This window comes from Cydia amplana, chromosome 7 (genome assembly GCF_948474715.1).
Source record: "Cydia amplana chromosome 7, ilCydAmpl1.1, whole genome shotgun sequence".
Lineage (NCBI taxonomy): Eukaryota > Metazoa > Arthropoda > Insecta > Lepidoptera > Tortricidae > Cydia > Cydia amplana.
In genome coordinates this window covers 1,575,168-1,593,617 of record NC_086075.1, presented here as the reverse complement: position 1 = coordinate 1,593,617, position 18,450 = coordinate 1,575,168, and the positions used below count along the sequence as shown (strand labels likewise).

Below are 18,450 nucleotides of genomic sequence, written 5' to 3'. Positions count from 1 at the left end.
ACAAAAAAAAAACAAACTCCTATAGCTGCAAATCAATAGACAATTCACATTTGTACAAGACAACGGTAGACAATTTCGTGAAATGCTTTCCTTGAGAATTCTTCGTCCACATCCTGTCTTTGAACCGCACAAAGGGAAATCACTAACCAAATTAGCAAATCTTAGACAACCAAGATTTATCTCTCGGAAAGCTAATTTACTTTGTTCGAAATTTGCATCAAATGTGGCCTGTGTCAGGAAATAGCTACACTAACCAAATTAGCAAGAGAGGACCATTATCATCTATTAGCACTTGAAAGATGTGCAGATAGGGTTGCCAGATCGAAAGGCGCTATTATCGGGAAAAAATACCAATTTTTCGGGATTTTGGGCCTTAAGTCGGGAAAATGAACCATTCAAATTAAATTAATTGAATTAAAAACAACGATCTTATACATTATTGGCACTACGTCAGCTGCTCTGCCCAATCTCACCACGCGCGGCCCGCGTGCGCGCTGACGGGCTCGACGCGGGTCGCTGGTTCGCTCGACGACAGTTCAGAACTTGAAATTATTGTTTTATAACGTGATGCTGTTTTTCGGGACAATTTTCACTTCGTCGGGAATCGGGACACATGCTAAAAATCGGGAGAATCCCGCCGAATCCCGACCATCTGGCAACCCTATGTGCAGACATATGCTGATACGCGAATTCCGTTGCGTACGTGATTACATCAAACATGGGTGAAACCTGCGAAGTCTGAGACATTTCTCTTCAGACAGAGATCACCTACGGCCTTCTCTCTCGTCCCAGTTCGTACTTCGCCCTTCTCTTCACGGCATCATTAAAGATAATTAATCATTAAAGTCTGCACGCGTAGGAAAATCTGTTGTCCTTATTTCCCCGTATTTATCTGGTACCTAATCAAGCGTTACACGAGATATGATCGCGTTAGGAATTTAGTAAGAACTGGTTGAGCAAGGCCGATGGGTTGTGGGGGATATCCGTGGAAGGGGGTCAGCAAGGTCGCGTCCAGACGACGCACTTTCACCGGACTCCTGAGGTATTCTACCGTTCATGACCGGTCTGGCTTAGTGGGTAGTGTGCTTATGAATCAGATGGTCCTGGGTTCAAATCCCGGTAAGGGCAATTATTTACACAGATATTTGTTCCTGAGTCATGGATGTTTTCTATGTATCTACCAAATAAGTGTAGCGCTCAGGGATTTCAAGGTCATAAATAATAATAGGCCTTCTCATCCATGTAAGATGTTTCAAGCAGCATCCCGGTGACGACACGCGTTCGTGTGGATGTGTAGTCCTATTCGAGAAAGGATCCCGCGTCCACACACGCCGCAGGTGTATGCTCCCTCAGGTGGGCAGGGGTTGGAGGCCTGCTCAATGCTCATGGCGCCTCACGCGTTCAAGGTCATAAATACATACAGTTATATTGGTTGGTCGGAGTGTCCACCTCGTCTATTGCAATGAGAATACAGACTAGACGGTTACGGCCTTTCAAACTGACGTCCATGTTGGTTGTTATGGACGTCCTATTGTTAAGGATGACGCAGACTGACGTCATGAGCAGTTTATGATCGCGATTTGGCAGCGAGCGATCATTGTGAGCTATGACGCTTGGTCGACGTTGAAGGATTGTTGGCCAAAACAGTCCAGGGTGTTGTGAGGCCATCTGGCACTGGCTGTTTGATGATTTGACGTCTTTGTGATAGTGTGATTAGTGTCTTGAATCTTACACGTGTGTATTCGTGGTTACTGAATCTTATCAATGAGTCAGACTGGAAGATGTAGCACCGATAACAGAATATGATGTTAAATTTTCTAGAAAAAGTAACATCTCATTTGTAGGATTAAATCAAAATAAAGTAGCGACAGCGACAAAGCGTAAATTGTCACTGCTAAGAGTGCCAAGCCGGTCCAAATGCAAACTTAGCGTGGTCAAAGCCTATTATGTATTTTGCTCGTATCTGTAACATACTAGTCATGTAGTTCTCATCCATTTTCCCTGAAAACCAGCGCCACGGCTAAGCATTTTAGCCATCGGTAAATGCTGAGTGGCATCCATTTTGATGTTTGAATGTATTAGAGTAAGATGTATTTGTAGGTTAAGTTTTATTTAGACACCAAATTGACTATTTCTATCCTATTCTAATTTAGCAACACGTCCATAGTTCCGACGTCTGATTCGACATCAACACTTGTCGGGTTTCGGCAGAAGAGCGGGCAGCGAGCCGCGACGCCGCGTTAGCTGACCCCGTTCCCACAACGGCGACCTCGCGTCCTTGACTGGGTTACTTTTTATGGGAATAGGTGAAGAAGGTACGAGCCGGGGTCGCGGGTTCAAACCCCGGCTCGTACCAATGAGTTTTTCGTTATATCATTTGAGATTTACCAGTCGCTTATTGGTGAAGGAAAACATCTTGAGGAAACCGGACTAATCCCAATAAGGGCCTAGTTAGAGGGTAAACTAGGGGCTGGAAGACTAGGAAGGTCAGATGGTATGGCAATGGCAGTCGCTTTCGTAAAAACTAGTGCCCACGCCAATTCCTGGGATTAGTTGCCAAGCGGGCCCCGAGCTCCCATGAGCCGTGGCAAAATGCCGGGACAACGCGAGGAAGATGAGAACTCTCTATCGAAAATGCTTTCAAAAATTACACCATAATATTTATTATGCGCTAAATAGGTGCGTTAGTTAGAGATGTTTTTAAAGCTATAATTGAGTCCTTTGGAAATCAAAACCTACTGGTTCGATGTCTGACATCGGCTTTAAAACAAATCCCTCCTAAATTCCGACTTAACACGTAAACATTACGTCTATTTGCGTCGTATTCACGCGTGTTGTAAGTTAGAGTATCGATTTGCTTTTCTTCAAAGCAAACTAAAGTTATTTGTTAGTTTGGCTCGTTCAAATACCTATCACAAACTAGGCAAAAAGTGGTTGTATGGTCACCACGCCATCGTATTATGGTAATAGCTTTCTCGCTTGCTCTTTTGTTTTAGCGAGATGTGAATTTAAGTGAAATCGGAATAAAAAGCTGAACAACGTAACGAAAGCCGAATTGGAAAATTTGGAATTGCTTTTGCTGGGTCACTTCTCTTTTGGATAAGATTATCTTACCTGGACAAGTGACGTATTCGAAGAAAAACCTGTGCTTCGCAGTTGAGGATAAGAGGATGAGGGGAAAGCTATTGACATATTTAAAATATATATGCAATTGAAAGTAATGGGTTAAAACAGCAAAATGAGTATAGAAGATACAATTACTTAAGCTGTTATTGAAATGATAGATTGTAAACATAAGTAAACAGTAGTTGAAGCCATTGAGTGCTTTAAACTAGGTCGGTAATAGCCATTAGCTAGCGGATAATGATGTCTTTGGCCGACTGTTTCCAAAAATAAAGTAAAAATGGAAACTGGATCGCATAGTGTCATTAATTTTTGGGTTAATGATCTACAAGTTAAGTGCGACTGTAGTGAGAATTAGAACGGGAAAAACCAATTGAAATACAATCATTATCTTGCAACTCTCGCGCAACGTTAATTTACTTTGTTTATTTTTTACTTGTGAATGGGCTGTTCTTGCTTGATAAGCTACAGAGAAATCATTGAAATACAATTCAAGACCATTAATTTACCATTATCCGGTGTTAATGTTAAATAAATCTTCTTTCCTTCTTTAGGATCTTTAGCGCGTTTGTAGTCCGAAAGATCGAATAATTTCAGTTTTCATTTTATCTTCTCCCCTTTCTTGTTACTACGGTTTCGCATTACGTCCGATCCGAATCCGTGAAAATATGGTCCGAAGTAGCCGTAGAACTATTTCTATGGTAATTTACGCACTAGATCCGTCTGATTTCTTTTCGAAATCGGAGGACGGAGTGCGTAAATTACCATAGAAATAGTTCTACGGCTACTTCGGAGTTCGGACCATATTTTCACGTATTCGGATCGGACGTAGTGCGAAACCGCTCTAATTTTATTAAAGACTACCGGGAAAAACGAAATTGAAATTTCGTTATCGTTATCTATCTTTATCGCTTTTCCATATTCGTGTGATAGAGAGGCAGATAACGAAATTTAAATTTTATTTTTTCGCGGTCGGTCCTCAGGACCGGATCCAGGACTTAGTGTTGATATTTAATCTACAGTCGCATTCCATAACGCGTTAGAGATAACCAGGAGATAACCATGTGTAGTGTACGTGACGCAACGACGCGTCAGCGACAGGTATCGGGGCCAGGCTCAAACAAATTATTGCTATCAGTACTTTAACTATAGTGAATATGAAATTTGGCTGAAGGTTAGATGGAGTTAAGAATAACACTTGCAGGAATAATCCTCATGCTGTTTCTCTTCCCCGGAGCAAAATAAACTATGTTTCTCTTACCCCATATGACTTATGGTAAACTTTTGAAGGTAAATGCAATAAAAGCTTTTGTAAGAAAATATTTTCTTATAAACTTAAGAGACTAAGTCCAATAGCCTGGAAAATAAGATTAGCTTACTGGAGACTATCGGTTTACGGAAAGAAGTCAGAAGAGCAGAGGTAAGTATTTGTTGATTTAGCAGAATTACTTAATTTGTTAAATGCAGTATTTAATATTAAAGCGCAATATCAAAGTAAAGGCAGCTTTAAGTAAATGCTTTAAAGAACTTTAGAATACGATAGAGCGCGTCTTACATTACGACTATTACCGCATAATAATAATTTGCCCTAACGATTTGGTTGCCAGGGAATGCTGCTGCGATAATATTTAGTCAATACATTCTTTGAAAATGGAACTACAATTTTACACCAAGAAACAAGAAAATGCATAATTAGACGTCATCCTTTTCGACTGACTTTGTAATTCCCAACGTCAGTAAATCGTCTAATAAAATACTGTACATACACCAACCGCGCGTAATTATCGCGACAAAAACCTACATTCCAGCCGCGAATGAGATCGAGCCCGCGCGCAAAAACCGCGCGGCCGACTTATGACACCGGTGTGTGAAATCCTAAGGTGAACTGATTGCTGTACTATTGATAAATAACAAAGACTTAGGTTCAATCATAGCTGTAATTTAAAAAGGGAGAAAAACGTTTTGACATTGGAATAAGATTGAATTTCGCTTGGCTGTTTGAAATCATTTTCAATATAGATACTGTTATTGAATGCTCATGGATGCTGTCTGAACCTCATTTCATAAGATTGACAGAATTTACACAAAAAATGCGAGACGCAGTGCACTAGTCATCGGAATCGATGAAATGCCTAGTGATTCAGAGTATAATTAAAATGACGCTACAGATAATAGAATTACCACGAAATATGACGCAATCTCGTTTATCATTTCAGTTGAAGTCACAGACAAGGTAAATCGAAAAAATCCGGAAGATAACATAAATAGCATTTCCTAAGTTTTCTCCTAGACCGGTACCAATATCCTCGATGGAAACGAGGAAAGTCGTTAAGTAACGGATCAAACCGCTAATGGGCAAAACGACACTACTTGAAACCGTTGATGGCGTAGAATGGTACCATTACGCAATATGAGCTGTTTATAATTAAGACGAAGTTAAAACAAAATAAGAGGGCAGTTACAAGGACGTTGGAGAAAGTAAATGAGATATAAATTACTTTTCAATCGGCTTAAGTATATAAGTCCAATTGGGTCATTAGAGTTTTGAGGTTGAGGTTGAGGTTTTGAGTTAAAACAAAAGGAAGGAGTTAATATGTAATAATGGCGGCAAGTTTAATAGAAATTGTAACAACTATGTAAAGCGATATAGATAGAGATGAAGAAGAAGCCATAGATTATTCGAGCAAAAACTATGTTACAAAGATGATCTCACCGCCATGTGGGCCAGACATGACAATTTGATAAAATAAACACTACCGTACTTGGAATTTGCATGAAAAACTTAACTTGGTAGCAACAATAAGGCCATTGTGAGTCAGAAGGAACATCCGGTAATATTTATTTCAAGAGAATGATGTTACAGGCAGGAGCTATTAAAACAGGCATATATGTATGTATATTAAATATATCAATGGAACTAAATACCATGTAACTATTAACTGTATATACGCAATGCAATTATCATAAACAATATAAGAATATTAATATTTAACCTAATGTAGATGACAATCACAGATGAAACAAAGCAAATAAAAGCAATAACCAATAATTAATTATATTTTTATTGCAATTTGTAATGTGGGTGTATACCTGAATAAAGAACATTATTTATGAGATTATGAAGTCAGTGAAGACATCGCCAATAAATACGCATCTAAATAGATGCGTGTGCTGTGTTAATAAGTTGTATAATTATTATATTGAACAGATTTTTATACAGGAATTTGAACAATTAATCGATAAACTTAACAGAAATGTTTATGAAACATATTTTTACTTGCATGCGTGTACAAGAGGCTATCCATTAATCGACATAAAAGCGCCATTGCAACCTATTTACGAAGCATCAAGTAAAACATGTACTGAAGACGACTATAAACACAATAGAACACTCAGATTGTAAAAATATGATGCCAATCTAATATCGAAATCTATCTATCCAGCTCGCACTCATATGTTGTGATGGCAGGCACCGGTATTGATATCACATTAGTATCACACTTTAAAGTATCGGACGCGCCTCGCGCCTGTAAAGCATTCGGCCGTGACATTTTACGTCCATTGAGAAGATGTAGCCGACTGGTCAAACAGAAACGAAATTACAAAAATGCGAATCATTCTCGAGATCTATTACGAAATGCCTTTGGCATTCCGCGTTCCCTACAGTTTTCTCCTAGGTGCAATGATGAAAGAAAATATCTGTTTGCATAACGTTTAAAATGCTTGCTGTTTATTACTAACACATCGCACTTTCTAACTGAAATAAAGTATTGCAATCTGAGATAGTTAGAAATACTTTAATTTTTGGGTTCCATCCGTACCTCAAAAGGAAAAAAATGGAACCCATATAGGATCACTCTTGCGTCTGTCTGTATGTCCGTCTACTGCGCCTGCGCCTTTTACTGCGAAATAACTCGTCAAGCGATTCTCGGAATGAAGAAAAATAAAAAAAAAGGCAGATATTTTGATGACGTGATGACCGAGGAATTGTTCATCTTCTCACGATCAATCAGGATTAGGTCTTTAAAAAACAACAAATAAGGAAAAATTAAGAATGTTATGAACAAAATTATTGTTTAATTGGTTGTAACTTCAAGATTTTGTACTCAAGGTCGTCGACAAGTAAGAAACTAGATGATAATTTATTCAAATTTGTCTTACGCGAGATCACCTTGCTAGGTTCAAAGTGACAAAACCGAACGAGCATGAAGGTGAAACATCTATTTGATTGACTGTCTATTACATAACTACATTCTACAAGTCTTGAACAATTTTGAATGATCGATATTAAACTTTCGTGAGACATGTCGCCAATAGCGACTAAAAATTAAAGTGAGTGAAACCGTTGTCGTCTAAACAATTTTGAATGAATAGAAATTTCAAATCTTTTTATTATCACTCAATCATAAGCATCAGAATATATATATTATTGACAAAGATTGCTGAGATGAATACACTATACTTGCTTGCTGCGAGCAAAGATTGCCATAATGATTCGTCAAAATACTTAAAATGTTTATTAGTTTCATGACTAACTTCATTACTTTAGATTATATTTGCTATACGGTAAAATAGCAAAAGGTTTTAAAAACCTCCCGACATTCTTCATAAAAAAATTCAACTAAGTATTGGTGTCTCTAAGACACTAAAATGTATGGGTCATTTTATGTAGACATGTTCATTGGAAATCAAGTTAATAAAATCTTAAATTTCTGTCAGGTCACGGTTTAAAGAAAAAATCACAACAATGCCATCAGTTGTTGTCTCTCTTCTCAAAGTGACCACTATTGGAATCTTGGCAAAGTAGTAGTCATATTACTAAAGAGCCTGATCGCCACGCAACGAGTCGGCAATTAAGATGCCATAATTCCCGCGATGCCATAAACAGCGTTTTAGTCACGGCGGAAATAACTCGTGAGTCAGCACTATGGCGTACTTGAAATATTTACTTTCACTCGGATTTGTCTATGGAATCATACTTGGCATTTGAAGCGAGCAAATTAATGTATGCAGCTTCAATAAAGCTAATAGAAATTCTACTATAAAATCATAACGATTCATTGTTGGTTTTATCTCACCCGTTGAGGTTATGTAAAATCATGAATACTATCAACTATCAAACGACAGTGTGAAATAGGCAAATGCAAATAACGAACATTATACCTAAACAAGTGAGTAATACCTAGTCGCTGATAACAAAGCGATTACGTCATTGAAATTAAGTATTTGATGCATTTTTGCTTTATGCGTAATATAGTGACTGTTCTCGTAATTTTTTCTAGCTAGGTTATATTAGCTGTTGTGTTTAAACCCTTTTTTATTACTTCCTGAAATATTTTTAGTATTTTAACTTTTAACATTCTTGGTTCGATCGACAAGATTTTTCAACGTGCAGGTACACAAGTTAATTACTAACCAGGTAAAGCAGTGCAGATTTATAATTAATTTATGAAGTAAGAAAAGTTGCAAGTAAGAGGCTAATCACAGCCTAGACAGAGATAGCAATCGAATGTTGTTCTACGGTAAACTCCGTACTTGTCGTGTAAGCGTTATTGTGGTGTTCACGCGAGGCCGCATGACGCTGTTAAATGTCAGCATGGTAACGTCGGATCGCTACATACGTACAATTATCATGTACTGGAAGATTATGCAATTGATGTACATTACAAACTTGGTTACATGTTCGGTGAAGATAAAAAATATCCACGAGATAGTTCATGTGCACGTGATATTGAAGAACATCAACTTATGAGAGGCAATTTACAGTGTCGGTATGGAAACAACATAGATCATTCGAATCATCAAGATCCGGATCCGAACAAGGTATTCTGTAACTGGTGTACTTCTCGCCGGCGTAAGTTGGACGATAAAAGAGAAACTGATGTCCCGCGCGAGATGTTGATAAGTGGTTGCGTCAAATACTAGAGTAGTATCAACGAACTGCTACTTATAAAACACATAGTTGACACTGCTTTATTTTTGATTTAAAGCACACATGAATAAGAGATGCGTAAACTCATACAATTATAAAGAAACCACTATTTATATTACGAGTATGTTTGCCATGAGATTGTTAAGGCCAAGGCAATTCTGCAAGACGATCCAAACACTCAATGTGATTTATAATGATATTAGTAATACAATTGAAATTCCTGAGCAAGAATATCATTATGATAAGTACGGTGATACTGAGTATACTGACTTTATAACCAAAAGATAAGAAAGTCAAAGTATTCGACACAAAATACTAGAGGACTACTTAAAGAGAACAGTGGTAAATCATATCGATATCGGTGTACTATCGCATCGATCACGCTAATCGCTTTATAATCACATTCCGTAGTGTGAGGCGAGCGAACGGCAATGTGATTTGCATTTCCAATAGAAAAACCAGTTCCGAGAAAAGTGTCTGCTGGTGGAGGCTCTTCGAATACTCAACAGTTGTAGATAGTACATTTTTAGATGTTATTGACGATTGACTGACGTCAAAGGAAGTAGATGACACGACTCGCAAGGGTAAAAAAATACCATACCTACCTACTGGAAGTCGATAATTTATGTCATTGAGAATTACCAAAGCTTTGCCATTGATATTGAGGACGAAATTAGTAAAAATAGCTTTGAAAATTTAATAACTTTATTAATGATAATAAATAATAACCAACACGCTTGCCATATCCGTTCAAAATACAACAAAAATGAAGTGAAAGAAGTTTTTATTCCTGTAACGTTATTCGAAGAAGAAATGATAAAAGAAACTGAATTTCACTGTTTATTCTACGCAATGCTAGCTTTCAAACAACGGAGGAAATGTCCACGTGCTGAGCGTAAACACGCTTGTCGTTTCACAACCGGTGTTAGTAAATAAACGCATTTGTGATCCCTTTTAATTGCTGCTACATGAGAATTAGCTAGTAATTGATTCTAACTGGCGGATATCATCTAGATGCGTAAAAAAGAAAGTGTGTTTGATCGTGTTTCAATTAAGATGTAAAGTCAACATTTTGATTTTGTTGCATCATCTACAACTGTTTATTTTAAGAGCAAAATTAATCTTTGAGATAAATGACTTCGTGATACCGAGCAATCCATATATTCAGCCTTTTTATTATTAACAATATAAATAGAGACACCATCGTTTATCACCTGTCGTCAAGTGTCTTATTTATTGTTCGCGTGCTCAGTTTCTAAAATGTGCAGTTTACCGACGGCCTTGGGACAAAAAAACGAGCATCTTAGATTTACGGCCGAGATTGCTAAAGTAAACAATGAGTGAATCAGATACTCTATTACTTTCCGGGTGAAGAAGAGGGGTGTTAATTTAAGATTTTAGTTGGCGATAAAACAATACATCTAAGAAATAGTCCACAAACAATCAAGATAAGCAACAACTTTTATGATTATTACAATGAATACAAACTATGTAGGCTTTGTTATAAATGTTACAAGCTGTTTCTCTTTGCCAATGTTACATAAATGGATAAGATGTTTGAACTATAGTCTGATAAACCAAATTTGTCAGTAGATATTGGCAGCATATTTAAAAAATTTAGGTGCGGTGGTCGATCTCCTACCATAATTTTGAATTTCGCGCCTTTTTCTACCAACAAATTCGTTTGCTAGACTGTAAAACCAACATCAATGTCTCAATGAAGAAATTTCACAACTAAATGTAACTACGTGCGAGGAATCTTATCTCAGACATGTAAGTAAACTAATTTCTGATAAAGAAACACTCCTAAATCCGGTTTCGAAACCGTGAAGACTTTTCGACCGAAGTCTAGAGTGCCTTGAATAACGTAAACTGGAATGATGTTTTGGAAGGTAAGAAGCGTCAAACCGGTATTAAATTAGACTTGTTTCTTTGAAGGATTGTGTTACCTTTAAGCTTCAAGAATTCAGGTCGCCAATTCAATGTGACCTGTCTGATAAAAAAAGGAAGGCTAAATTTTGTACGTATGTTTGTTTGCATGTCTATTTCTCTGGCACACAGCATTAACTTTTAAATTACTTATGCAATACTACACTAATACTTATGCTATCTGTCAGCGAAACTCAAGCATTTTTTGTTACCAGGTTTTCACGTCGAAACGGGCCTATAAAAATCTGGTTTGAACATAAACGTCAGTACAAGATGTTGTAATCGTTTGTCGTTATTTTGACATTTGTGGTGATAGAAAGTGACAAAATTTAAGGTTTTCTGTTTTATTAATAAGAGGGCCAAAATTTACCATCTTTAAGCTTTTATCTAATAAAAGCGGCTTAACCTCATAGAGATCAGATCAGTGTCATTATGGCATACCAGAGCAGAACAGGTTTGTCGAAAAGAAATTCGTCAGCACCTGCACCGAAACTGGCTGTCCTCAATCCCATTGATAAGTACGAATGGCACAAACATGCGCGGGAGACACGTCGGCATTGCTCATTGGGTCAATGTCGGTTCGGAGGAAAACCAATTCATTTTTTGGTATTGGGAAATTCTGTGTTGGACTGTTGGCCAATTTATTTTGTAGCGGGTAAATATTTGAAACTTTATATTGACGTGCTTTGGATTATCATTTCAATACCAACTGTAACATGTTCATAACTTCATATTAACATGATGAAATTGTAATTACTAATGATCCAAAAACAGTATGATTTTACCTTTAACTGCATTTATACCTACTTTCTTTATAAATTGAAATTACAAGGAAAATCCTTCTTTATTGAAAAGGAAAACCACATCAAGAACGCTCGATTCCCCGTTCTTGTATGACTCAGGGAGCAGAATTATTTATACTGGCGAATCAATCAAAGTGTATCCGTCATTAGGATGAGGTAAGCCGATTAATGACTTCCGTTCCGATTCCGATTATGTTTATTTCATTATTTCAGTTCTTGACTTCCTTATCAAATCTCATTCTAAAATTAGCATATCGCTTTCCTTTATCCGACTTTGCAATTTTGGACTACTAAATTTGTAGACTGAACTAATTCAAAGATTGTTATAAGCAGGGATCGGATACCGGTATTTTTTGTATGGGAACGGAAACGGTATTTTTTCGTTCTTTGCTAATTACTTCATTTCTAATTGGGCAATCTAATAATACGAAGTCATAACCTAAAAACACAACTGAGTCCTACATTTCGAGTATAAAATAATTCGAAAAATATGGTTATGTCTAAGTTTTTGCAAAAAACCGGTTCCGATCCCTGGTTATAAGTGATATTTTAAACAGGCGCATCAAGGTACTTTTATACACCTACTGTGAATCGGAGGTACTTTACAATTCGCATACACTTGAATCATTTTACAGTGGGCGTATAGCAATTTAAATACGCCTCTACTTTGGCTACTTTCTAAACAATAAGCATTGGAACAAGTTGGTAAAGAGCGATTCTTGATATGAACTTCTAATGGAAAAATGTAAGAAGTACATTGCGATGAAGGATATTGACGAGTATAATATATAAATTGTTGATGTTGCAAGGGTGTTCATCACCCCGAGGTCTCAAAACCATTAATAACAGTTACTTTCACAAATTGGCAAATTTATGGCGTGCAGATCAAAGTGAGAGTGGAACGTATACATTTGGTACTGAAAGACGAAACGACTGCAATCAAAGAATAATAAACCTTTAGGTGGGGTAATAAGAAGTATTGTGGCTTGTGGTGGTATAAAAGGAATTGCTCGTAAATCAAGCGAGCACACTCCGCTCATAAACGAGCAAATTGGTGCAAAACAAACTTGAACTTCGTCGAGGTCCGCTTGAAATATACTGTATGGTTGGCTACTCACACTAATGTGTTGCTGTTTTTGCGCGGCGCTGTTGTCGCTGGTATACTATCGGGATTGGACGAGCGTATACGTTGAATACGTTCTCGTAAAAGTGAATAGTATCTTAGATAGTTGTATATTTTAGATTCAGTACTAATTAACAATACATTATGATCTTCGCGTTTTCAATATTTATATAGAAAACACTTTCTGAAATATTTCTTGATACATCATATCATTCATATCACATCTGGTATATGGTGTACTAAGCTAGAACTGAATGTTTGATTGAGCGAACATATTTTTGATTGGCGGGGAACCCTATGGAGGAACCTGCTCTTCAACAGAAGGACATGATGTCATGATCCTTAATAGTATTGAGGGACCGACTGAAGAAGAAGATTGACCGGAAAAAAAGACTTGGTCATATGCTATGCTATGATATTTATTTCTAGAGCTTCATCTTGATCTCTTGCACAAAAAAGGTTTCAAAAGAAATTTAAGTTTAACTCAAGAGACGTGATTAACTGGGATATTTATCGACAAGAATTTATGACACTTATAAATTATTAAATGCCTCAGTCAAAGACACCGACTATGCAGAAAATTAATGATACGTTACCAATACGCTAAAGATAAATTTAATGAGTATCATGAGCATATTTCTACACTCCGTTCTGATAACAATTCTTTTAATCGGCGTGCGTATAGTTTTCTAAGAATTAAATAAGATAATAAAATAGTTTTTACGACACGTGACTTAACAAAATTATCGACATTTATCATTATTCATTACTCATTAGTAATGATTCATTACATCATGCAATGAAATTAGATTTTCTTACATTTCTTAAAATAAACTTATTTAAATCTGAAAGAAAAGTATAAAAATACATATGCTTCCATACATAGGCTAGATCGTGAAAGCAATCAGAAATATATAAGGAACATTAAAAAGTACATCTTAAAACATGAAATGTAAATAGACTAGAAACTAATTACGTATACTAACCGCCGACGTATAAGCTCTTAATTGCTGGCTAAGGAAAGTCGAGGAATTTTTGCAGTTCTGCATAATTTTTGCACTAAATATTTCGCCAGTAGGCCTAGCACAAGTACACGTAACCTTTTGCTACGTGACAAAAAACATTTATCTCCTGATGTTTGCAAATTTAAATAAGTCTTTGTTGGATTTTTTACATGTCCGAATGTAATGAATAACTCATAAGTAATATTTAGACACCTTAAAAAACTCTACATGCTTGTGCTATTCCATTGTGGCTTTGTAGGTCTATTATTAGACCTCAATAGATTCGCTGACATAGATTTGTGAACTAACCTTCTTATACAGCTTGATCCAGGTCAGATCTCCCTTGGAGTCGGTATACTGCAGGCCAAAGAACCAGACCTCACGGAGGCCGATGGTCTTGACCACCTGGTCGAAAAGCTGCTTGCCTGTCGTCGTCTGCTGGATCGCGAACTCCAGCTCCGCGTCCATCGTCGTCACGCGGACGTTCATCTGCAATAACATTGTCATTAGCATCATCACAGTATTCAACAACAATTATCAGAGTTATCATTGTTATTATATAAAGGTTATAAGAGGAGTATGGGAGTCGTAGATTTATGAAAGGGGATTTAATTCAGCACAACACAGTTGATTTCTCAATAGTTGCATTTGAAGAAGATTTCACAGGCCGATGATTGTGCTTGGTTTAGTACAAGTTGTATAGTATAGGGTAAGTTAGGTCTGTTTAGTTTGATGTAATGATATTTATGAACCGCATGAATTGTCGTTTACAAATTGTAGGTACAGACTTCATGTGATATTACATTATTTTAAAAAGCGTTGATTTTACTAGCATCTATTGGAATTAAAGTAATTACTTCTCGAAATCCATTGAAGAAAAATGTTGTACGATTTAATTACTCGTCCCACTTTGAAGATATCGAGAGTGCCGACATACACGGCCAAGACTAGAAAACGACGATAAAATTAGTAGGTCCATGGAAAGTGTTAGCTACGTGACTGGACTTGTGAGATCTTTGACCTTTTTGAGATGAGCTGCGAACAAACTTACAGAAAAGACGAAGACGACATGGGCTATTTTTGTCGAAATAATAGCCATTTTCAACATAGTGACATCCCTACTCGGCACCATTCCAGGACATAAATTTACAAAAGAGCGCAGACAAATTAAAAGTGGATTTTATAATTAAAAAGTGAAAGGAAAAGTTGCCAAAATCTGTGGGTGAAATTGATTGACATATTTCCTATTTTTCAGCAACATGTGTTTATTTAAATCCTTTATCCTGTAACGATACCAGACTATAAAATTAATAAATTGCTAAATAAGACTTCCTAGAACTGTCCTAAAAGACCTAGAATTACCTAGGAAAACATTAACACAGTTGATGTATGTATGTCAGAAAGTACCAACGTGAAATATGGACTGGCTATTTCTGTTTCTAAGGCGAAGTGTGAATGCATTAGGCGCCGCGTTAGTGCAAATAAAATGCATAAGATATTGAATGGTTACGTGGTGCGAGCGAAGGTTATATAATATGAATGTTACATAAGGCTGCATCAAAAATTTATTGATGCAAAGATTTGTGAGAATATCGAAGTCTTTATTAGCATTCAGGTATAATAAAACACCTTGTCCACTGACTGCTCCTAATAGCCTTTACAGACACCCGTAACATGGCTAACAATTTACATTAAAAACTGACCTCAGTGTCATCACATAAGGCTGTAAGGCCAGGAACATTGCCTTTTAAACCTCGGAACATAAACAGCTAAATTGATTCGACGACCGCAGAGGTCAAGACTTTGACGACTAGAAACCGCGAGTTGTAAAACTTATTGCAATAAATGAAGCATAAAAGAGATAGGGGTAATGAAACAGCAAATATTAATCCAGCTAACAAGAGTATTTAAAACGAGAGAAGTCATAAAGATGTTATAGTTAGAACACAGTTAAGACACAGCTGTTAATAGAACGTGAGTTACGGCCACAAAAAAAATGGAGAAAAGTAGTAAAAATAAACGCGTAAATCCGAATCTCTGTCAAGTTAATTTTAACGTTGAAGCTGTGCCAAGCGGATGCGATCTTCCGGAGATTATGTCATTGTTGTTTGCTGAAGTGATAGTCATTGCTAAGGACAAACATGTTTTTGTTGATGCACTTCTATTTTTTTTTTGTTTATTTTTATCGGAACGGATATATAGATCTAATGATTGTCATTACTATTAGCTTCAACGGTTAATAAATGCCTTCTCACAGCATATTTCCAAGGTATTTCGCAACTAAGTGTGCCATAAACGACAATTATAGCAAATAACAACAATTATTAATAACAGTCGTTAGTTACTGTGATTTTATCAGTAGTAAGACGCCGAACAATGGTGTACGACGACTCATAATTTAACAAGATGGTAACTTAATCGATAATGAGGCTTGCGTTTATGGTTTTAAGGTTTATATTGCGGTCCTTTGTATGTTGCAGCGATGCGTTCATTCATACCAATTTCGAGGTCGCAATTCAGCCTTGCTTCCTCCCCTATTGTTTAGCATTTATCCACTTATAGCCCGCATAAGAGTTGAGTATAGATATTTAACTATCATTACTCTTATACCCATGGACGTAATTATATTTTGAAGGATTTTAAAACTGAGTTCTCAGTGAGTCACGGCAAAGTCAACGTCGAACCCCGGAAACTGTGGCCTTGAGTACAATTTTTATATCACACCATGCAGGTCTGTTCGACTGATGTATCTCATTTTGAGATTACTCGCAACGCATTTCGCTGAGCCAAACATGTACATATATACGAGGGAGATGCACTGGCAGTCATTTAGTAAAGTTTGGATATACCTCTAGGTATCTACCTAATTCGTCATTTTAAGTATCATTTAACGTGGATGTTCTCGGTTCAATCGAAAATTTCACAGCGTATAAATTTGACACTCTTTTAAATGACATGGTTCAAGTCTACCACCTAGGCAAGTCTTCCAGATTCCACACTCTTCCTAATAACAAAAAGGCTGCAAAACCTTTTTTGATAATAATTCACGTGCAGACCAGCATTTCTAAAAAGCTAGAAATTTTCTTCAAACCAATTTCAATAACTTTCACGAGACTCGTGTTAATTAAATATATATTATTAATGAGCTTATCGTAACATGGAAGCGGCTTTGCTTTAATCTCCGCCGGTGAGTTGGCATTGGCACCATAATTGGTGATAAGACTTATCGCAACGGATGTTTGTACTAGTACGCGGGGAATTGAAAAGAACTAGTCGGAAAAAGGATCTTTGCTCTTACAGACATTAATGACGGTAAACGGTAATAAAGAAGAAATGGAAGGAAATTAACGCGAATGGGTAGTTAAATCCATAAATAAGATTAAGACGATCTTCGCCTTAGCCAAAAGGGGAAGAAACTATCTTATGGCTTTTAACTCTCAAATAAGCTACTAGAAGATATGTATAATGTATATCGGTCGGGTGTAGAGCATGCCGATGTTTGTATGCGAATTAAAGTCTGGCAATCTACAAAAAACCGGCCCAGTGCGAGTCGGACTCGCGCACGGAGGGTTCCGCACCATCAACAAAAAACAAGCAAAAAAACGGTCACCCATCCAAGTACTGACCCCGTCCGACGTTGCTTAACTTCGGTCAAAAATCACGTTTGTGGTATGGGAGCCCCACTTAAATCTTTATTTTATTCTGTTTTTAGTATTTGTTGTTATAGCGGCAACAGAAATACATCATCTGTGAAAATTTCAACTGTCTAGCTATCACGGTTCGTGAGATACAGCCTGGTGACAGACGGACGGACGGACAGCGGAGTCTTAGTAATAGGGTCCCGTTTTTACCCTTTGGGTTCGGAACCCTAAAAAGGAGGATTTTTGCGTCGGCAACGAGTAGTGCCATTTTTAGATCGCAATAAGGTAAAGAATTTTCAAATACATTATTCCATAGTTCCTGAGTCCACATACCATGTTTGGTCTTTAAATGTGAATTCGTTTATCGGAGGGAAAGTAGTGAAGGGATATAGTGGAATTGTTGCCATGCCAATACCTTTCTCTATGGCGGCTAGAGAGGAAAGAAAACCATTCCGATCTTTGTTGAACGTTTAAGTTTTCTAAACAAACAGTTTCTAACAAGAACTGTCGGCGGGTGTAAGGTGGTGTTTTGTCCTTTTTTGGGCACTCCAAAACTTGGTCAATATACTAGTACTTACTTAGACAATTAAGTTTAAAGTAGTAGACTAGTTTCTAAAAACGTAGGTAGATAGGTAAGTTAGCTTCTAAAAACCTACAACCGGGACAAAATCCCAGATGGGATATACAGCTGGATTAGGAGTTTAGGACCAAGAACTTTCGCATTGTAGAATTTATAGGTTTACTAATGGTGGGTAAATTATGCAATATTTCAAATAGTTTACAGATATTCGTTGACATCAGAATTAAATTATTGAATTAATTAAAATATTGGAGAGATTTACATCATGGCAGCAAGTGATATTATTTACCACATCTTTCTAAAAATATCCATGAG

At 37.0% G+C, this 18,450-nt stretch overlaps 1 protein-coding gene across 1 annotated transcript in view; it reads right to left on the bottom strand.

The window, feature by feature from the left end:
- LOC134649405 (moesin/ezrin/radixin homolog 1) overlaps positions 1–14,415 on the bottom strand; it is a 38,180-nt gene extending 23,765 nt beyond the window's left edge. The window contains exon 1 of the mRNA XM_063504155.1: positions 14,224–14,415. Coding sequence (XP_063360225.1) covers positions 14,224–14,415 — 192 coding nt within the window. The remainder of the gene's footprint in view (positions 1–14,223) is intronic.
- Positions 14,416–18,450: the final 4,035 nt, after the last annotated feature.